Consider the following 24,300-nt stretch of genomic DNA (forward strand, 5'->3'; position numbering starts at 1 on the left):
AAATTTTGGATTTAAGACTGTTCTAACATCTAGTTGTACTTCTCCCCTTATGATTTCAATTGACTGAACCAAAAGTGTCCAAAAAAGCCCAAATCCAAAAACATTTGGATTTTGGACTTTTTCTTAACTGTAGTAATAAGCCCTCATTGAGAGCTTTTCAACGATATAATAAGTGGTACTTATTTTCATTGGTTTCAGAGTTACAGCCTATGAAATTTTAATTAATGAAATATTTGGATATATAAGGGGAAGGCACATCGGTTTGAATCAGACTTCATTTCCTTTTTTTTAACAATTTGTTTTTAATTTAAATATATTGATTTATTAATGATTATTAACCTCTAATTGTAAAAAAAAAAATTATGATAAATAATAATGAAAACAAAAAAATACAAAAAATTATCAGAAGTTATTAATGAAATAAAATTTTATGTACTTCTCATTTTAAAAAAAAATTGTATAAGTAATTTAATAGGCTTACAAGGAAGTCGTGTAGTGCTCACATCAAGTTTTTAAATTATTATGATGTAACCATCAACAAAATGAAAACAAAAATGAATAATCAAATGTTTAACCATATCTGATGTGAACACCACATGACTTAGTTATATTTAAATTTTGTTTGTTCTTTTTTTTTTTAATGAATGTAACATTTTTATAATATAAATAATTAATTGACTGATCAAATAGGTACAGTATGAAGAGGTTTCAGCAATATAAAGAGAAAAATGACAAAATAACAATCCACATACATAATTTTAATTCTTTTTTACCATTTTGTCATTAAAATATTTTTTTTATTTTAAATCTGCAGCTTTAGTTAAACCTTTATTTATTTTATGACAAAATCATTTTATTAAATAACAATTTCCATTAAAAATTTTAATATTTATTCATTGTTTTCCTTGTTATATACAGCTATATTGAATAATTAGATTAAAATTCTAATAATTGTTAATATTTTAATTCTTACTTTAATTCAATGGAACAAAACTGTTCTTGGCAAAATGGCAAAACCAAAAAATTGGTTTTAGTTTTGTTATAGTTTGAGTTATAATTATAAGATTTTAGAGGTAAACTAATTTTTAAGAAATAATCTGGTACAATCTTTTTAGCTAGTGTAAAGCACATTTCAGAGGATATTATATTGTTTTCATTTTTGCTGATTATTCAAATTTCAGTTTCATTAAGTAAAGAGGGGATTTATAAAATGTCATGTTATGAGTTATTCATAATCAATGCCCAAAAAAAAACTACTGAAGATAAATTGATGATAATTTGTATACATACTTTCCTTACATAAGTGCACACTATTAAACGATTTTTTGAAATTCTGAATTGAAAGGGTTAAAATGTAGTAACAATGAAATTTACTACTCCTTGAATTTCTCAGTAACAAAAGAATTTATCAACTTGATTTTTGATGGGTATAATCTTCTTGTGAATATTTAAAAACTAATTTTTGGTTTTTTTTTAATTCTGAGTTTAAAGGGTTAAAATTAATTTTTGAAACCAGAATATTTTTTTTAAATTTCTCTGTAACAAATGACAATATCAACTTAATTTTTTGTGTGTATAATCTTCATGTTAATGTCTAAAAACAAATTTCTAGATTTTTTGAAATTTGACCTGAAAAGAGGCAAAGAAAGAAAAAAGAATTTTGAACAATGATTGCAAATTTTCCCAATTTCTGACTATAATAAATGAGATATTCCGTAGATTTGGGCTTGCAAATACTCTTTGGATAAATATCTACCATTTTTGGGTTTTTTGAATTTCAATTTTTTAAAGGGGTTTTTAAAGGATAACAGTGTATAGCATGGCGACTCAATCAACACAGTCATTTTCACTATATATATGTACAACATGACTGGCTGCACCTGTCTCTTGGTACATGACTAAAAAGCAGAATAAAAAAAGTGACTGCGATTCAAAATATAAGTAACCATATAGAGCAGACAAAGCCGTGATGGGAATCCTAGTTACATTATATAATATTATACTAATAATAATGTAATAAAAACAACTAAAAAAAGATGACCCTTATAAAATACATAATTTTTTATTAGCAAAAAATAAAACAAGAAATAAATCATTAAACACAAATCAGTGAATTGTGTGTGTTAAATATGTATAATAAACTGAAAGTATTTAAGTAAAAAAATAATAAATAAATTTTTCCTGTATTTTGCAGTATGCATAAATAAACAGTATAAAACAAATAATATTTTAGCTTATGCAGTAAAAGCTAATTAAGACATCATGTTCTTTTGAAGTTTTAATGGAATATGTTTAGTCTTTTTTCCCTGTTATCATTCCACTTCTTGAGTTTCTTCCTTCATTTAATTTCTGGCTTTCTAAACCTTAAATTAAAAACCAGTACATATCAGATGTAACGGATTTTATATTCACTATTATCTGCAAGTTCTTGTTTTTGTAGCGGAAGAAGATTTTCAGAAATATTCTGCTTTATTTTCTATTTTTGGTTTTTTCCAAGGTACTAAGTTTAGTAATATTTAAGAACTGGTTAGGAAAGCTCTTGAACTGAATTAAAAAGTTATAAAATGCCCCATATCTTACAGAAAGAGGTCCATTTGTTGCAATCTTTTTGATGGCTGTGACAAATATAAATCATGTGAGATATAAGTGATGGTAATCAGAATTGTTTTATCTAAAAGTAATGATGTCTACTTATAGAACTGAATAATACTTGTGTCAGTGGGCTTGGGAAGCTGATGTGCAATGGTGTGTTATGTATAATTAATTTCTTATTGTCCCTAGTAATTTCTTGTTGTCCCAAGCGTGGTACGTTATTTATTCTTTGAAATAACGTACATTTATGCAATGGTTATAGAAAAATAAAGTGTTATTAGCCACCTTCTAGGCATCCATAAAAGTGAAAGTGATGCACAATCTGGTTTATTTTTTTAAAAAATAAATAAAACCGAGAGAAATGAACAAACCTGAGAAACATAGGAAACATAGGAAATAATGTGCAAAAATATTGAGAAATGTGAGGAAGTAAAAAAAATAAAAAATATCTTATTGTGATCAGACAAGGTAATATGTAAGGTGAAAGAAAAGTGAACTATTATACAAAAATGTATTACAACCTTTACGTTAAATAATTTTTCAAACCATTATGAAGTTTAGGCAATTAAAAAACATTTCAACAAGAAATAACAAAGCAGATTTAACTGAGAGCTTTTAAAGAGAAAGAACTGTTATAATGTTTTGTTATGAGTAACAATGAACTACCATGAGAAAAACAAAGCTTAAGTACTAGAGAAGTTGAATTTAATAATTATTGTTTACGTAGTAAGCTGAATTTTATTTTACAAAGAAATAAATGGAAAAACAATGTTAAATTTTAAGAAGAAATTTATTTTATTTACACAACAAAACATTAATAAGAATTTTACATATAAAAACAACTGAAAATATACAATTTTACAAGTAACATTAATTTCTAAAAAAATAATACATCATTATTTTAATCAGATAATTAATACAACATGATAAACACTGCCGATAGATCAACTTGTTTTTTTTTTTATTTATGTAATTGTACATTATACAGTGAATGAAGTAGGAGGAAAAGTAAAACAAAAAGCCAAAAGAAATTGTATATATTTATAAATAACATACAATTTTTTATACATTTAACATCATTTTTACTTAAAAACAGTTAATATTATTGGACTTTAAAAACACAATAAGTAGACCAACAAGCGTAATATAATCTTTGGTTTAAAATGTGAACACAGTACATTATTAATAAAATAACTATCCTAACATTAATATCTTTGAAATTTATCCAAATTCATGTTAAATTGTAATACTCTTAAAATATTTAGTCATCTTTAAGTACCAGCATTAAAAAATTAAAACAAAAGACAGAATGTGATGTATTTTGATATAGCTGTCTTTTATTATCATACTTTGCTAAAAATTAGAATTTCTCATCAATATAATATCACTTTAACAATTCAATATTAGTTTTACGGCAGAGATAGTTAAGATCAAAATGTACATTTATATTTAATCTTTGGTGTTGACTGACAGATTTGATAGAAAGGTATAATAATTTATAAATTAAAAATAAATAAATGAAAAAAATACTGGAAATAAATAAAAAAATGTCTAATAGTGACAAAAAAAAAAAAAATTAAATTAAAAATTTTCTTTCTAACTGAGAAAATTAGAAATGCGCTTTTATATTAATGGCTAAAAGAAAACTTAAATCATTGTAAACAAACTTAAATGCATTTTCCCAATAGGAAAAAAATCATCTGCAACAACAAAACCAGTTGTCACAACAAAATTAGTTGCTACTGAAGGCTATTTTTTCATTCAATCCATTTTGGGAATATGCTATTTTTCAATTATTACTTTCATCTTCTTCATGAAGATATATGTGAAAAATGAATATTTGAGGTCATAATAAAAAAAAAGTTTGCATCTGCATAGCCAAAAAATTATTTATGTAAATAAAAACAATTAAGTTAAACATTTTTGATTGTCTGAAATCAGATTTTTTAAATTATTCTTTTGTGCAGAATATTGAAACAATCAGTCTTCTTTTATTCAAAAATAATTTTTCTGCAGCAATTATTACTGCAACTAGAATTTAATATTTGTGTTTATGTAATATTTTATAGCTTATATTAGCAATAATTAAATGAATATAACATGAAGAAAGGTAAACTCTGATTCAGAAAGTAGTTTGATAAGGATGTAATATATCATCACCATTGCTTTTACATCTATGCATAGAAGAAGCAATGTAGGAATTAAAGAATAGTTTAAAAGTAGAAACTACCCAAGAGAAAAAATAAAAATCTTAATCTTTGCTGATAACAATCTTCTATTGAATGAAACTAAACATATGTTTGAAGAAATATTTTATGGCATGGAGTTAATACCAGCAGAGAAATACAGTTTAAAAGTAGATAAGAGTAAAACAAAGGTAATGAAATGTAACAAAAATGAGGAAATGAAGAATTAAATATTATGATAGGGGAACACAATATACCAAAATGGAAGAATTTTGATTTCCAGATAATAAATTAAAAAGGATGGATGAAATAATGCAGACATCAAGGAGATTTTTGTGAAGAAAAGAAATCTGCGGATATCAAATGTACAACTAAGAATCAGAAAGAACTACTTGAAAATATTTGTGTGGAGTGTAATGCTTTATAGTAGCAAAATATGAAGAATAAGAACAATAGGATGTTCATAAAATTTTAAATGACGCGGTCTTAAGATGAATTTTGACAGAATATTATAAAGAGAAGATGAGGTTGTTAGGCCATGTATTAAGACACACAAATTTAGTTAATCTAGTAATGGAATGATATATAGAAGTTAACAATTATAGAGAAAGACAAGATTGGGATAGAATTGAGCAGGCAGGATGTGATAAATATCTTCAAGTTAAAGAATAGCATAGAATAAAAAGGCATCAAGAATAACATCAAACCAGTTAATGTATTTTATGACTCAAAAAAAGCTTATACTAATAATTATATGATTAATGTTATGCGAGTCACATTGTATGTTCATTTAATACTAATAAAGCATAACAAGTAAATTTTCCCAACAAAATTTTCCCTTGGATTATGAATGGGAAATACAGAAGATCAAAGTTGGAATAATGGAACTCAATAATACATCAGTACAACATTATTCTTTTTTTAATACTTTTGATCACATTCAATTGTTTCTACACATCTCAGGAGAAATTTTTTTTTGACTAATTTTATTTAAAGATTTTTTTTTATTTTAGGATAAAAAATTTCTCTTTTATGAGTTTGATTTTCTTTTTAGTAATATAAGAACATAAAGATAATTTATTTCTAAGAAATAACAGATTTATGATACAGATATAAATGAATCAACTTAAAACTGATTATGATTTTATATGAAAATTGATTTTCAGCAGTGAAATATTTGTACAATAATAACTTCATGAATTTTACCTATGTTATACTTAACATATGCCATTAAGTAAGTTTGAATACAGTTTTGTTAGCTTGGGAGAGGCATTTGGTTACAGTAAGTCTACAGATACAGAATGGTTATAATAAGTCTGGGTTATAAAGACATTAGTGGTCAGTTATAAAAATTTCTTGGATAAATTTTTATATTTTAGAATAACCAATCACAAAAAAATTATTACCAGTTTTTGCATTTGATAAATATATAAGTTTAAATAAATAAACTGTTTTATAAAGATAAAAACTTCTCACTATTTTATAACATTCTACTTTTCTATTCAATGCATATCACATTTTAATATGAGTTCAGTAATTTTAATATGGTGTAACAAACCCATCACAGAAAAATGTTATCTTAATTCATGATTTAAGTAAAATATTTCAGTGACATATTATTATAATAAAGATAGTTATACTGAATCATGTTTTCTATTTTATAGTTTTCAATAAAACTTGGTATTTAAAACTACTTTTAACATTGCAATTTTATACAACTGACAACTAATAAAATCTCATAGAAGAAAAAATTCTTATCTTTAATGATTTTTTTAAATTAGCTATGTACACAATGTTCTGTGTACACTAATGTTCACAATGCACACCACATTACTAATGGATGGAGTTACAGAGAAAGCATCCAGCCCATAAAAAACAGAATTTTTAGCTAGATAAGTCAGCTTTTAGAGAAATGTTATATTATGTAAAAATAAAATAACCACAATCAAAGTGTGTCACTAAACATAAGTTTATATAAATTTTTATAATTGACTAATGCAAAGTTTAAGCTAATATCTCAGTTTGAAGTTCAAAAGCGTTAGATGCTTTCTGCGTAATACCATTCAATTTAAATTATTGCGCTCTATAAATTAAAATCCCAGTTAGGTTTCAAATTCATATTTAAACTTAACTACAACAAAAAATTTAGTTTAAATCAGAAGCAGTGAAGTGCAGTAATAATTAATAAATTGTTGAGATATTAAATGTTATGTTCTGAAAATATGCAGGTTGATGAATAATCAAAATTTTCAAGAAATGAAAGAAGAGTTGTACCTAGAGGGATTTAAAGTTATAAATTAATATAAACATGGAGAATTACAACAAAAGAAGATAAACATTAACTCCTCCTGTTTCATAATGGAAATAAATAATCGATTAATTATGAATCCACAAGTGTATCCGATTAAAAAGGCACACAAAGGATTCCTTAAGATAAAGAGAATAGATTGGTTTAAAAATTAATTCATACATATCTTCTGATAGTAACAAAGATAAATAAAATAGTATTTATGAGTAACTTTTTTTTTAATCTAATCTCTGTAATTTATTAATTAAATATTTTGCTATGATACCATCAAATTGTTTTTTTTTAATTCTGTTTTAAAATTATTTATTAAAAATATAAATTTTAGTAAAAATTATTACTCACCCCATTTATGAAATATCTTATTTGATTTCAATTTATGATTTGTCTGAAATTTCATGCAATGTTTTATAACAGAATTAGAAATATATCTTGCTTTTATTCAAATACTTACTTAGTTTTACGTATAAGTTTACTAGTTATTTTTCAAGTTTAATGACTTGTTTGACAACATATGTTTAGAATTTATAGTAGAAATTTGGATACCGATTTTTAAAATTATCTCTTTAAATAATACAATCATCAAAGTAAAATTTATAAATACTCCTGTTTACTGGTAAAAGTAAAAATACTTTACTAGATCTGAAGTTGTGATACTGAATTATAAATTGCTGAAATTACTTATGTGGTTTACTGATATCAAAAAAAGGAAATACTAAATTATTCATATAACTTCAAACTCATGTAAAATCTTTTACTATAAATGAATAAAAATTTCTAAAATCTGCTTTGTATAAAATTTGTTTATTAAAAACAGTAAAAAATGCAATAATTCAATATTTACTTGTCTTACTTATATTTACAGACATATAATATTTACTTGTTTTCATGTAATGAAAATATTCAAAAACAAAATTTAGTACAATTTCTTCCAATATGTTTTACTAGTCCCAAAAAATTAAGATATGGTTTCATTAATTAAAATTAAAAGTATCATATTTGTATATTTACAAATACACAGTAGCAATTTTTTATAATTTTCTGGTGAATGACAATCATATCGAGGGATAACAACAATGAACAGTTAAAAATGCTGATTAACTAGATGTTGCAGCCATGGAAGAGCCTCATATTAAGCAATTGTTCTCAGTCAACCTGTTGCATGCAAAGGTCTAATTAAACAATTTTATTTTCTATGTATAATTTTGCTAGAAGTTGATAATTATTATTTATTAAGTTGACAATTAATATTCATTATATTTAATATATTAAATTCTTTTCTATCTTTAGTATAACGGAAGACTTGAATAACATATATATGAAAATAACATTTCAATTTACCCAGATCACATTTTTTCTCTAGTTTCCATTCACTCCCACACACACTTTTTTTTATAATATATATACTTCATGTTTCTGACAAACATATAAAAATTTACAGATAAAAACTTTTATCTACAAGAATCTGAGATCAAAATGGAGTATATTTAAAAAAAATAAAATAATTCTGTTTATTACAATGTAAAAATGATCAAATAATTATTTTGATCTACTTAAAACCGAGATAAAGCAATAAAACCCTTCTCAGTTCACATTCAATAAAAATATTCCACCCCCATCAATAATCATTAAACTAATTTATATTATATTTAATTCATTTAACATTTTAAACTAATAACACAATAATTAAAAATTAACATCTATAACTGATTAAATATACACTTATGATTTCTATACACATATTCACATTTATAAATACAATAAATATACATAAAAAATTATACAAATTATATGGTACATAAATTTTCCATTTAATGACTTAGACTTAACATTATTAAAGGTGAATAATAATAAATAAATTAAAACCTATTCACATTAAAATATTATATCATCACATATCAATTTATTTACACAGTGCATTAATTAGTTAATAAATGAAATCTCTTATTAAACTGTATAATTCATTGTATTACTCAAATCTCTGCTTTCTTTGTTTTGAAAACTTTCTCCTGATAATGCTGCAGCTAAATGATGGTGATACGATTGCTGTGATTGAAGTCCACTGCTGGGTGAATCAAATAATGACATTTTCAGTCTTTTACATTTTGCCCTTCTATTCTTAAACCAAAATTGAACATTCTTAGGTTCAAGTCTAGGAAATTTTTGTCTGTAAGGCATTCTATTTAAATCATCAGTATATTTGAGAATTAAATTATGTGAAGGATGTGTATTAAGTGCAAACCATTGTTCCAGACGAGGAACTTCACTTACAGGATCTATAAATGTCCTGTTACGTTTCCTTCGTTCATCTGCAAGAGCAGATAAATTTAATCCCTGTTGGTTAGGATGAGAAGGGTTGTGAGGAACATTCAGATTTGGAATGTAATGACTCATGTACATTATGCTGTGACTAAACATTGAATTTGGAACCATAGGAAATCCAGGGCAAGGTGTTGATGATGATCTAGGCATCATCTGCAAATCTGGAGATTCTAAGTTTTGGTACATTGGTTCTCTTCCTTCTCTATCAGGACTTCTATTTTCAATTGTTACACCTCTTTCTCCTCTTTCTGAACCTTCTTCATCTATATCTTCATCTTCATCATCGTCCGATAAATCATTACTCTGTTGCTCTTTTACAGTGTTGTTATTTGAAGAAGTGTTACTGTTATTTTTATTATTGTTATTGATAATAGTATTATTATTATTATTGTTACTGCTACTACTGCTAGTACGGTTATTAATATTGTTTTCATTGATGTTAATATTACTGCTACCAGGTGACTCAGGTTGTGTAACATTTATCTCTTGGTCTGGAGGTTCTTGTTTTATTCCTTCAACCTGATAACAAGAAAGACACATGAAAATATACTAACTGACTATGATAAAAAAAATATTGAGGGGTATTAAAAAAAGAACCAGAATTATTTTCTGTAGGCAAGTTGGTTGGCAGTGCTGTCCTCTCCCCCTAGGTATGTTTACAGTTGGCCATGAGAAATCATTATAGTGGACAGAGTGATTTTGTTTTTAAGCCTCTTCCAACCCTATCAGTAATTTTGCTATCGCAAACTTTAAAGAGTAACATGCCAACATTAAATAAAACAGTGGTAGAAAAGTAAGAAAACAGTTTCAATGTTTTGGGAAGGTTATTGAAAGGAAGCTCTAAGCCAGGCAAGAATTTATGAGTGGTTTGCTTGGTTCAGAAGTGGCCAAAAGTCACTTAAAGATGAACCTCGTTTGGGTTCCTCACAACATCCAGAACAGATGCAAATATTCAAAAAATGAATCTTGGTGTTATGGTTATGACTCAGAATCAAAACAGCAGTACAGGCAGTGGAAGACTGCAGACAAAAAAAAACCACAGCAAGTGAAATCGAATGCAATGTCCATGATGGTTGTTTTTTCAACATCAAAGAAGTTGTTCACATTGAATTTGTTTCTCAGGGCATCACAGTGAACCAACATTACTATCTGCAAGTTCTGAAGCAATTGCATGAGACAGTGGAATAAAGTAAATTGTGGTGTTCACAGGACTTCAGATGACTTCAGATTTGCTTCATCATGACAATGCACCTGCCTACACAGGGTTGGAAATCAACCAGTTTTTGATAAAAAATGTCATGACAAGGTTTCTCAACCTCCTTACTCCCTCATCCTGTTACTTCTTCATATTCCCAAGAATGAGGAAAACGTAAATTGAAAAACATTCTCCAGATATAGAAGAGGTTAAGAAAAAAATTGCTGGAGGCACTCAACAGCATTAGTTCAGAAAATTATTAGTTCAGCATTTTTTGAACAGTGAAAAAGCTGTTGGGACAAGTACAAATCATCTAATAGACAGGATTTTGAAGGGGATTGATGTTTTCAAGATGTTATCTTAAATAAATAAAAAAATTAAATAAATATCATATCTCATTTTTTGTGGTACTCTCTTTTATAAATAGAAGTATTCATTTACTACTTTCAGCAGCAAAAAAAAAAGAAGAAATATACCCATAGTAATTTATGAAAGAAGTGTTGACTTAATTATGCTATTAACTACAGAGTTTTCTTTGAAATGAAGAAGAATAATTTTTATCAGGTAGTAAGTGGATTTATAAAATCTCATCTTTTTTAAATTATAAAAGAAGGAAAATAAATCTAAAGCACATGGAAGTTTTTCTGTATCTCCCTCGTTTGTATAATGAAACATATTTCTCCCAATTGTTTAAATATTCTTTTCTTTCTGATCCTGCTACACTGTTTAAGTAGCTGCTACTTTTAAATTATAAATGGCAAAAACTTTTTCAGTAAAATAATTTTTTGCATATTCAAAGATATTTAAGAGGTATTTAGATATCTAAAACAGCTTGTTTGATTTAATGCTTTTAGTAAGCTTAAGTCCTTAATCACAAAGTAAATGCATCTATGGCTTGTTAACCAAGGATCCTAAAATTAACTATTCTCAGAATATGTTTCAATTAAAATTCAACAACAAAACTGCCTCGGACGTATTGAGGAGGTGTTAAATTAAAATGCTCCTGCATATACAAGTATAGCTATCAGATTAACAGCCTACACTATTCTGCCACATTTTTTTCAAGTAACAAAATTTCATGTGTTAGTATTCTTGTTTGAGTAGACAGTAAATATTTATTTAGTATTTAAAGAGCTACTAAAATAGCTACTTAATTATAGTATAATTAACAAATATTTTGTGAAAAAACTGTTTTGTTGCTTTTGGGCTTTTACTTTGAGAAGTTTCAATTTTGTATGTAAATCTTTTTAGAAAAGTGGTCCTTGGGGTTTATTTCTAATAAGTTTCATGTGCATCTTGATGAATACTCAACGTGATTCTGGAATCACATTCTACTTGGTTTCTTCTTTAGAATAGTAAAAATGGGAATCTTCCAAAAAACAACATATAAGAATTTTAACCATGACATGTAAAATGCACTTGAGAAATAAGGCTAACATGTTTTACAAAAGTGACTTAAATTAGTGTGGAGGTTCAATCTAGCAATAATGGTAAGAAAGATCTCTGAATATTAATTAACTATTATAAAAATTATAATGCTGATTGATGTGATCTATTAATTTTAAATATTATGAAAATTGTAAATGTAAAACTCTACTATTATTTAATTCAATGCTTCCAGAAATGATATGAGATCATCTAAGTTTGAATAAAAGTTTACAATGAATTAAAGAACAGACTAAAGCTCTCTGAGATGTTTATTTTTCAATAATCAGACATCTTATTTCCAATGTTATATTTAGTTTTACCTCCATTTGACTATTTGACTTGAAAATCAGAATATGAAATAAATTTAAGATCATCATCTTCAGTATAAGTTGGTAGTATTTTTTCATTTTTGATTAAAAACAAAGATATATTCATCATTATTTCAAGATGAAATTGCCACAGAAAAGATAACAATATGAATAAATGGTTTCAGTTGAATAGATTATACATAAACAAACTTTTTTAAGAAAAATGAATAAATAAATGTTTCATGAAATGAATGATAAGTGCTATTATTAGTAATTATAGTAATGTACGTAATTTATACATATAAATTAATTTATTATTAACTGTATAATACGACCAACTAAATTTCATTTTATTTATTTGAGAATAAGTGTTGATGAGTATTGAGAAAGTTTTTCTGTTGTTAATAAATTAACCAAAAACAGTTTCAGATGTTTACATGATGTAGTGTGGACTATTGTTAATAAGACACAGTCATACTAGGACATTTTTTATAGTGACTGAATAAAAGAATCAGCAGTTAGCGGTGAGAGGATGGAAACAATTTATATTTTGAGTATTATCGACTCTGTTTGGTGTAGGCATTTTCAATCAGGGATAATTATTATACTGGATTTCACTGAATCCAGTTAAATGATAATTAATTTCAATAAGTTCTGTGCTTAATTAATTGTATTTTGTACATGTAAGAAGATGATACCATATTAGAAGAATAGCTCCAACACAGAAAAAGAAGGAATAAAAAACTGTTAAAGTTGGCAGCAGTCTTTATCTTATGAAGAGTAATTAGGCACACATTTTTATAATTTTTTTTTCTTCAAAAACATTGAAAGTATTACTGTTAGTAGGATAGATGTTTGTTACACAGAAGTGTGCCCTAATATTGTCTCAAATATGATTGTACATTTAATTGCATATTCCTTTTTAATGTGTAAATTATGTTGTGGGCTGTTTATGGAATGATCTTAAAGGGAGAGTAATAGTGCCGTAGGGTTTTACACAAAATACTCCTCTTTTCATCCATAAGTAGAAGGGAGATCATGATCTAATCTTCTATTCTTTTCTTAACTTCCCCTATAAGAAAATGAATTGTCCGCTAGCTGATTTAAACATTTACTTCTTGAATGAAAAACTAGTATATCTCAATTAAACCAATCCAGACTTCATTAGTAGTGAGCTGATAATATTTGGGTAGAAATAATTTAATAATAACCAAATATTTCTTGAACTGTTCATATCTAATAAATGGCTTTTAAAATTGAGAAACCTGTGGTTTCTAACCTTCCTTACCTATTTTTAATGCATAAATGAAAGAAAAAACTGTTTTGTCAAGAGGAAATTGGAGCTCCTTAAAAATTTCAATAAATGTCTCTAAGAAAAATTGTTGAAATTTTTATAACGTTTAATTCCATCTTTTAATTATTATTATTGTAATATTTTCTTTTTTTTATAAATGATTAATTATAATAATTGTATAAAATACAATTTAATCAAGAGGGAGCCAGGAACTATATAAATGTTTTGTCATAATCTAAATTTCATTTTCAATTAAGATAAATCTATGCTGAAAGATTTATAAAGATCAGTTGAGTTGTTCTTTCATATTACATGAAAAAAATACTGTTAAATGGAAAAGATAAGAATGATTGTTAAGTTTGTTTCATAAAAAAGATAGTTTTTAAGAAAAGAAACATACCATAAAAACTTTAGTTGTTGTATAATTTATATCATACACATTCACATATATAAAAACATTTTTTCATTCATGAAATAGTTTCAGTTGAGTAAAATTATTACAAATAGAATTAGAAAATATTTTACAGAAGCTAATACTTATGAATTTGAAGACCATAAAAATATTTTTTATGCAACACCAAACTGATCCCAAGGAAGTTACTGATAGATAACAAATTTTATAATTCCAAACCTGACCAGGATTAGAACCTGGAATGTCTGGATGAAAGGCAAAGATGTTACCACTCCATAATGGAGGAGGTTCAGTAAATGAAACCACACGATTTTTTTACATTTATACAGTTCTTGAAGAAAAGAAATTAATTATGATAATTTATTATTATTAATTATATTAATTTTTAAATATGATAATTAATTATTAAAAGAAAATATAGTAAATGATAAAATAGCTAACCAATGCTGAGAATATATCCCAAGGTCATGTGATATTTACTAGAAGCAACTGACTTAAAAGCAATTCTGATTACAAGTTTGATGACCTTTCCTTATTATACTGACTGAACTTAACATTTATATCTACATCTTCAGGAGAAGGATATTTGTTAAAGAGAATATATTATGTTAATATTTTTATTCTAGGTCTAGAACTTCTGGAAAAGCAATCTTTAATACCTAATTTCATACATAACCTGACTGATTTTTGAACATATAAATTTTTTACTCTATCCTTATAAAAAAAGAAAAAAATTATTTAGTTTTTTTTTAAATTTTATGGTGTACTGCATAATATGATTAATATTAATATATGAACTTGATAATTATTTACTGAAGTTGCAAATTTTGGAGTTCATTAGTACAAAGTACAATTTACATTAATTTCACTAAAATAAATCTATATTTATTAGATAAAAAAAAGAAGATAATATTATAAAGTAAAAAACCCAACAAAACAGATGTTGGCACTAATGTGGAATAAATACATATTATGGAACAAATGAAATACTAATAATATTTTCATATTTATTATACATAATCTTTCTTTTTTAAATTTTAATAATAGTTGGAAGGAGAATGGAGTATTTCAAGACGCATAGCGATAGAGTCATTGTAATAAGGATAAATTCAAAACCTAAACCGACAACGATTGTTAACGTCTATATGCCTACAAGCGCCCATGATGATGATGAGGTAGAATGTGTATACGAAGAGATTGATGAAGCAATTAAACACGTAAAAGGAGATGAAAATTTAATAATAGTTGGAGATTGGAATGCAAGCATTGGAAAAGGCAAGGAAGGAAATATAGTGGGTGAATACGGGCTGGGCAAAAGGAATGAAAGAGGGGACCGACTTATAGAGTTTTGCACGAAGTATAATTTAGTAATTGCCAACACCCAATTTAAAAATCATAATAGAAGAATATACACTTGGAAAAAGCCAGGCGATACTGGAAGGTATCAGATAGATTATATCATGGTTAAGCAAAGATTTAGAAATCAACTCGTTGACTGCAAAACTTACCCTGGAGCAGACATTGATAGCGACCATAATTTGGTGATAATGAAATGTAGATTGGGGCTTAAAAACCTGAAGAAAAGGTGTCAGATGAATCGGTGGAATTTAGAGAAGCTTGAGGAAGAGGAGGTAAAGAAGATTTTTGAGGAGGACATCGCTAGAGGTCTGAGTAAAAAAGATAAGATAGAAAATGTAGAAGAAGAATGGGAGAATGTTAAAAAGGAAATTCTTAAATCAGCAGAAGCGAACTTAGGCGGAATAAAGAGAACTGGTAGAAAACCTTGGGTTTCAGACGATATATTGCAGCTGATGGATGAACGTAGAAAATATAAGAATGCTAGTGATGAAGAAAGTAAAAGGAACTATCGGCAATTAAGAAATGCTATAAACAGGAAGTGCAAACTCGCGAAAGAAGAGTGGATTAAAGAAAAGTGTTCAGAAGTGGAAAGAGAAATGAACATTGGTAAAATAGACGGAGCATACAGGAAAGTTAAGGAAAATTTTGGGGTACATAAATTAAAATCTAATAATGTGTTAAACAAAGATGGTACACCTATATATAATACGAAAGGTTTAGTCGATAGATGGGTGGAATATATTGAAGAGTTATACGGAGGAAATGAATTAGAAAATGGTTTTATAGAGGAAGAAGAGGAAGTTGAGGAGGATGAAATGGGAGAAACAATACTGAGATCTGAATTTAAGAGAGCATTAAAAGATTTAAATGGCAGAAAGGCTCCTGGAATAGACGGAATACCTGTAGAATTACTGCGCAGTGCAGGGGAGGAGGCGATTGATAGATTATACAAACTGGTGTGTAATATTTATGAAAAAGGGGAATTTCCGTCAGACTTCAAAAAAAGTGTTATAGTAATGATACCAAAGAAATCAGGGGCAGATAAATGTGAAGAATACAGAACAATTAGTTTAACTAGTCATGCATCAAAAATCTTAACTAGAATTCTATACAGAAGAATTGAGAGGAGAGTGGAGGAAGTGTTAGGAGAAGACCAATTTGGTTTCAGGAAAAGTATAGGGACACGGGAAGCAATTTTAGGCCTCAGATTAATAGTAGAAGGAAGATTAAAGAAAAACAAACCAACATACTTGGCGTTTATAGACCTAGAAAAGGCATTCGATAACGTAGACTGGAATAAAATGTTCAGCATTTTAAAAAAATTAGGGTTCAAATACAGAGATAGAAGAACAATTGCTAACATGTACAGGAACCAAACAGCAACAGTAGCAATTGAAGAACATAAGAAAGAAGCCTTAATAAGAAAGGGAGTCCGACAAGGATGTTCTCTATCTCCGTTACTTTTTAATCTTTACATGGAACTAGCAGTTAATGATGTTAAAGAACAATTTAGATTCGGAGTAACAGTACAAGGTGAAAAGATAAAGATGCTACGATTTGCTGATGATATAGTAATTCTAGCCGAGAATAAAAAGGATTTAGAAGAAACAATGAACGGCATAGATGAAGTCCTACGCAAGAACTATCGCATGAAAATAAACAAGAACAAAACAAAAGTAATGAAATGTAGTAGAAATAACAAAGATGGACCACTGAATGTGAAAATAGGAGGAGAAAAGATTATGGAGGTAGAAGAATTTTGTTATTTGGGAAGTAGAATTACTAAAGATGGACGAAGTAGGAGCGATATAAAATGCCGAATAGCACAAGCTAAACGAGCCTTCAGTAAGAAATATAAGCTGTTTACATCAAAAATTAATTTAAATGTCAGGAAAAGATTTTTGAAAGTGTATGTTTGGAGTGTCGCTTTATATGGAAGTGAAACTTGGACGATCGGAGTATCTGAGAAGAAAAGGTTAGAAGCTTTTGAAATGTGGTGCTATAGGAGAATGTTAAAAATCAGATGGGTGGATAAAGTGACAAATGAGGAGGTATTGCGGCAAATAGATGAAGAAAGAAGCATTTGGAAAAATATAGTTAAAAGAAGAGACAGACTTATAGGCCACATACTAAGGCATCCTGGAATAGTCGCTTTAATTTTGGAAGGACAGGTAGAAGGGAAAAATTGTGTAGGCAGGCCACGTTTGGAATATGTAAAACAAATTGTTAGGGATGTAGGATGTAGAGGGTATACTGAAATGAAACGACTAGCACTAGATAGGGAATCTTGGAGAGCTGCATCAAACCAGTCAAGTGACTGAAGACAAAAAAAAAAAAAAAAATAATAGTTGTCCTACATGGTTAAAATAAAACAAAGTGCAGTTTTTCTCAAGTTTTCATATTAATAATTTTGTTGAAAATTAGACATGTAAGAACTATATATGTCCAATAAATACTGTAGAATGCCTTTCAATCAGCAGGTTCTGGGTTCAAATTCTGATCAGGTATGACATTTTTTCATAAGAAATTTCAATATCACATCCCCAAATAAGTCTACTGGTATATGAGGAATAATCATAAAAAATAGTATAACTAAATTTATTTTAAAAATGCACAAGTATTTGGCACTTATATTTAAATTGGACACTTTTTAAAGCCACAACAATCAATTTTAATTCCAAACTTTTTTCAAAGCTTAGTTTTACCTTACCTGATGAGTGGAAGCTGATGGAGGTGAAGTTGGGCCTTTGGCTGATGGGCTTTGTTGACTGGCTGGTCTGCTTGTAGTTAATGACAAAGGGACATTAGGAGAAGAAGGCCTACCATCCTGTCCATCATCATCCTCATCATCTTCCTGGTTTACACTTCCTGGGCTTTTAATCATACCTGTATCACTTGGGCTTTGACTGTTGCTATTATATCCATTCAATCCTATTGAACAATGCATTCCTAAACACAATATATTCAGATTATTTTTGTGATATTTATTATGTAAATATCACTATATAATTATGTAGTGATAACCGTAGTTTAAGTAGATAGAAAATACTATTAAATTTACTCAAATAAAAATATAAATTATTTAAATTTACCACTAAATATTATGGAATAACAATTTTGAATTTTGAATTATATCCAGTTTAATGAAGATTTTATTTTATTTTATGAGTAGTATGAATGAAATGTACTCCTACTTATGAGGTTAGTGGAAATCATTTTGTAGAGAACATATCAGTGCAGCTGCCGCTAATTTAAAATAACTAATGTAACATTATCATAGAAATAAATCCAAATATTTTTTAAAGCCCAACAAATGAAAATTAACCCCTAACAAAAAAAGTAAAGGTAATTTTAGCTAAAGTTAAAGTATAATTTGCTTAAAGATAGATGTAAAAATTGAAATTGCGTATGTAAAATTAAATGGGTAGGTTGAATGTTTCTTATGATTAACTTATCATAAGCTTGAAGCTTATGAATGCGACTGTTTAATCAGAATGTTATACTGTAAGTATATTTTTCAGGGCTGACCAGGATTTGAACCCATGACCTTCCACATAAAAGGATGTAATACTACAACCCATCATGGAGATAAACTTTAGATATCAACAGGAGTTTACTTGATTAGAGAGATTGATAATTATACTGATGTATCCAGAAAATTATTCATTTAGCATGAAATAAGAAAACTCTTATCTATTAGTATGTAAGTGCTAATAGTGTACAACGTTTACTACATTAAATTACCAAGTAAAAAAGAAATGTAACTAATAGAAGAAGAGGGAAAGAGAGAGAAAGTGTCTTCATAATTGAAATCACTTGTATTAACCTATATTTTAATTAACATTATAAGAGATGCCATTACAAGTAATAAACCTTTTAGTTAGGACTGTATAATAGGACAAAAGGTTAGATCTATGGAGTTAAATAAAATCACATATACGTTCTACCAAAGACATGAATTATCATATGTTACTAAATGTATATTATTCACAATGTTATTGCATTACTTTATTTCAGTTTAATTTGTTTAGTTTCTATTTATTCTTTGTTTAGGTGTTCTGAATTTATAGATCTTAATTTTAGAATCCTGAACTTGATTTTAAAAATGGAAAATAGTTCCATTTTAAAAATGGAGCAAAAAATGGTCAAAAATTACATAAGCAAAATTTTTTTTGACAATTTTCTCTAAAAAAAAAATTCAAAAATAGGGGAAGGCATAACTGCTGGAATATTATGAATCAAAACTATTTTTTTCTATGAAAAAAATATTATCACCTAAGCCAATGCATAAAACAATAAATTTTTGCTGACATTTATAAAAATGGTAACAGTGTTTTGATAACCTAATTTATAATGCACCATTGTATTTAATTATTAATCACTTTGTTACATTAAAATTCTTGAATCTTTGCAGAAACAGGATATTGTAAATTTAAAAATCTCTTAGTAGAGTTATGTAGTTCTGATAAATTTTAAACAAAATATGTTGCAAAAAGTAATAATGTTGTTGTGACATCATTATGATCATCACGATGTTGTGAGCATGATGATAATATAATTATGGATTATATTAATGGTTCAATAACAGTATTATGAAATAATAATTAAATGTTGAGATATAATACAGCTGATAACCAAATAGATGACTATATGAAAACCACTTTTCCTAATATCTGGATTGAAGATAGTTATTAACCTTATGTAACCTTATATCATGACTTCCTGATCCTTAGTCCTTGATTTGATTTCCTTCAAGGATTACTTAATTATTCAATTAATTATGATATTTATGATTATTAATTTACCAATACACTGAGTTATTAAAATGTTAGAACATACCTGGAATTAAACTACGAACTTCAGCTCTTTTTTGAGCAGCTCGGGCATTCTTAAACCAATAAACAACATTATTGACATCAAGTGGTTTCCTACCACGACGTGACTCTAAGCTGTTCAATTCTTTTACATATTGCTGAATCTGAAAAATGTTTAAACAATCATTAAGTAATAATACAAAAATAGAATATAAATATACACATTTATTTAGTCATACTCTGATACAGGTTTATGTTCACTTCAGGTACTTATATTAATCTTTTTAATAATGAAAAATTAATTTTGTACAGCGTGAAAAATGTCAACCCTGGTTGAACCCCAAACCTTCCAGATGAAAGGTATAGATACTACCGTTCTGCCTTGGAGGTATGTCATATTATCAGATTCAAGTCTACTAATTGTTACAAAAAATGTTCAGTATTAGTCAAAAATTAATTAATTAAAAGAAACACAAAAAACAAGAAGCATAAATTGCACAGAACAGTATTTTTTTTATTTTAAAGGTGGCCACCATATCTCCTCTTACAACCATCATTCAGTATAACCATATTAAATATATATAATATGTGCGTAAAGAATAAGTACAATATTGATTATAATTTATAAGATAATAGTTTGAATATACATTATATTTAAAAATAAATTCAATAAGTACTTTAAAGACATATACAATAATACAATAATATACTTTAAATACATATTTTTTTTAGTATGTTACCAATATTTGGCCCATATGTATATTAAGTCCCATATCTGTAATGGTTGTAGATCATCTGACATACAGAAAGATCACTTTCAAAAATTACATAGATATTCTAAAGTATAACAAGCACACCATGCTAGGGAAGCACACACAGTATGTTAAGGAAAGTGGGGAATGAAGTGCTTTTATTCTTCATTTCCCACTTTCCTTTGTCTTCTTCAGCAGCATGCCAAGATTACTGAAATCAGGTGATATTTATTTTTGTGACACCTTCACTGTATTCAGTGCAATGAATAGCTGTATAATTAATGCCATCTCTCTCAGAAAAAGCAATTCTGATTTGTACCATTTGTATCAAGAAATTTTATGTGTTACAGTTATAAGAAAGACTAAGAGAGATGGTGTAAAGCAACACATTGTTGCATTTATCTTTTATAATAAACAAGCAACTTAAAATTGAACCGCTGCAAACTAAACACATTTACATGTAACATTTTATCAATGAAAATGTACGTTAAATTAAATTCTATTTTTACAGTTGTAAAACTTTACATATGCCCCAAAGTTTTACAAAAGACGATGAATACCCTGTGCGGTGATGCAAAATTTTGTGCTCATGCGATTATATTGAGTTTCCTTACACAAAACATTGATAATGGTACAATTTCTTGTTGAATGTTCGCCTTCAGTTTATCAATGAGGTGTGAGGATTTGATTAATAAACTCCATCCTCCAAAGAGCCCCAAGGGAAAAAAAGTTGAAAAATATGAGAAATGTGAAGTTCACTGCCCTCTGCTGACAGTTAATTCTTCTGTAAAAGGCGTGTGAACTTGTGTTAGTGAATTGTTTGATATGTGACACTTTTCTCTGTCTTATTGGAAGAAGCCTCTTTTTCACGATTTGTTAACTAAAAGTAAAATTCTTTGAAATTTGTACAGTACACTTCTCTATTGACTGCCCAGTCAATTAATATTGGGTCTCCTTATACAATTACGAAAACAGATTGTCACATCAATTTTCTTATCATGAAGTGGATACTCAAACACCTGGTGAGGATTTTTCAATCGTAAAATAAATGGTGTTATGGGAATTAAGATGACCAGATAAACAAAATCATGCCTTGTCTGACATGAAATGCAGCACTGAGTCTATCTGTCCATCGACAATGTTTTTGAGAAGCCAGTTGCAATTATTAAAATGTTTCAGTATGTTTGTTCTGTTAAGTTATCCCACATTACTGTTTCTAATATAATTAATGAAAAACCTTATGGCAATATATATTTTTATGATGTATTTTAAATCACTTTGTTGCGATGACTTACATATAAATATTTTTGGACTGGCAAAAATTCTTCTTTGAATATCAACGTGGTCTCTGGAATTCTAATGGAAGGTAGTCTGTTTCTTTTTTCGCCATTGATTGAATGACACATTTAGAAAAACATCATTGCAAAGAAGAAAACTATCCTATATTGAAGCATGAGAAGTTTAAAACTGACAATAGTTGAGAGTAGTAACATATACAAACAATAGTTGCGCTAATAGTGGTAGTATTAAAAGTGACACTCAAATCAGAGCAGTTCAATCCAGCTCAGTTCCGTTTTAAATTGTTCATCATTTACACACACTCTTCACTCATCAGGAAAGAAAACATCTAATTTTGAAAAACTGTGTAATTTACCAGACTATATTGTTCTATTTCCTAAATTATCTTATAATGAATATGTTTCAACAAGAAGTTTCTATTTTTATGTATTTATGTACAATCCAAAGCTACTTAAAAGGATATTGAACAAGTTCTTCGTTGCAATATTATTTCCGTGGTATTTGTCATGATGTTATTTTTGACAGAATATTATTCTTCTTCCTTTGTACAGTGATAATTTGACAAAATGAAAAAAGTGTACTAAAACAAAATGAAATTTTCTAAAACACTTGACTGAATGTTCATTGCGAAGAGGATTTTGAATAAATCTTTTCATTTCGTTTCAAATGATTCTTGATAAAATCTTTCACTAAGATTTGCAAGCTAATTTGTGAATGATGGTGAACTGAAAGAAGCTGTCATGCATAGATACTCATAAGTGGAATGGAGAAAAAGAAGTAAGATTAGAGTAGTTAGAACTGAAGATTTCTACAACAAATATTTCATTATTGGCAGAGATTATGTAGAAAAATAGACTAAGTTATGTAATTTTATTAAAACCTAAAAATGTTTAATTATAATACAGTGCGTTTGGAAAGTGCTTTTGACATTAGGTTGGTTGCCCTGTGAGTATGTTGGGTGTTGTTTATTAATAAACTAAAATATCAGTTGTTGAAATGTGATTAAATTTACTTCAATTTGATTCGTGTAGTTTTGTTTATGAGTTACGAGAAACTTCGTGGTTCTTTTGGTAGAGGAACGCATTTTCAAATTGAACACATTTTTTGTGAAGGTGACAAGTATATTGATTTAGTGAAACACAAGTTTTCTGAAAAGTTTCCAAATAATTCTATTTCTCACCTCAATGCAGTTGAAACTCTTATCGAAAAATTTCAGACAACAGGCTCTATTGAAGACGCTGATCGAATTGGAAGACCACCTAAACTAAACAAACAGAAGCTGCTTGATATTTCAGATGCCATGGTTGAATGTTCATCAAAATCAATGCTTAAATTATCACAGCAGCAAGAAAATTACTGGACTTGCTACCACACATAAAGCTGTAAGAAAAGAACTGAATCTTTTCCCCTACAGACTAATATGTGTTCAAGAACTGAAACCTACAGATCATGCCAAAAGACTAAATTGTTATAAATGGTTTAAACATTTTATTGATCAAAATTCCGCAGGTATCCTTGACATTACATTTTTTTACAGATGAAGGCTGGTTTCATCTGGATGGGTATATTAATTCACAAACACAAAACTGTAATTGACAACTAACTCCCATGAATTACACGAACAATCTTTACACGAAACGAAAATCAGAGTCTGGGTCTGTGTGAGTAGGACGTGCATTGTGGGTCCAATCTTTTTTGAAAAAAACAGTTGTAATGATTTGTTATTGTGCTGTTTTAACAAACTTCATTAGTCAGTTAACAGAAGTGGAAATCAATCTTGGTTGGTTCCAACAAGATTGCGGCTCACAACTAATGAGTAAATGACTATTTTATGAAATGTCTTTGGTGAATGAATCATTTCGAGTGGTTTGTGGGCTGCACAATCACCCGATCTGACTGCCCCAGATTACTTTCTACGGGGGAGTAACAAAACAAGCAGTGTACCATAACAGAGCATGCATGATTGATAAACTAAAAATCGCAATAATGACATTCATACGTGACATCCAGTACATCAGCTTCTTAAAGTGCTTG

General features: G+C 27.9%; 1 protein-coding gene across 1 annotated transcript in view; it reads right to left on the reverse strand.

Annotated features, from left to right (window-relative positions):
• Nucleotides 1–7,433: 7,433 nt before the first annotated feature.
• The window catches only part of dve (SATB1_N and homeodomain domain-containing protein dve), a 217,457-nt gene continuing 200,590 nt past the window's right edge, over nt 7,434–24,300 (reverse strand). Inside the window, exons 8-10 of the mRNA XM_075381353.1 lie at nt 20,241–20,379; nt 18,112–18,350; nt 7,434–9,924 (exon numbers count right to left, since the gene is read on the reverse strand). Coding sequence (XP_075237468.1) covers nt 9,031–9,924; nt 18,112–18,350; nt 20,241–20,379 — 1,272 coding nt within the window. The 3' untranslated portion in view covers nt 7,434–9,030. The remainder of the gene's footprint in view (nt 9,925–18,111; nt 18,351–20,240; nt 20,380–24,300) is intronic.

Source organism: Lycorma delicatula, chromosome 1 (genome assembly GCF_047948215.1).
Source record: "Lycorma delicatula isolate Av1 chromosome 1, ASM4794821v1, whole genome shotgun sequence".
Classification (NCBI taxonomy): Eukaryota; Metazoa; Arthropoda; class Insecta; order Hemiptera; family Fulgoridae; genus Lycorma; species Lycorma delicatula.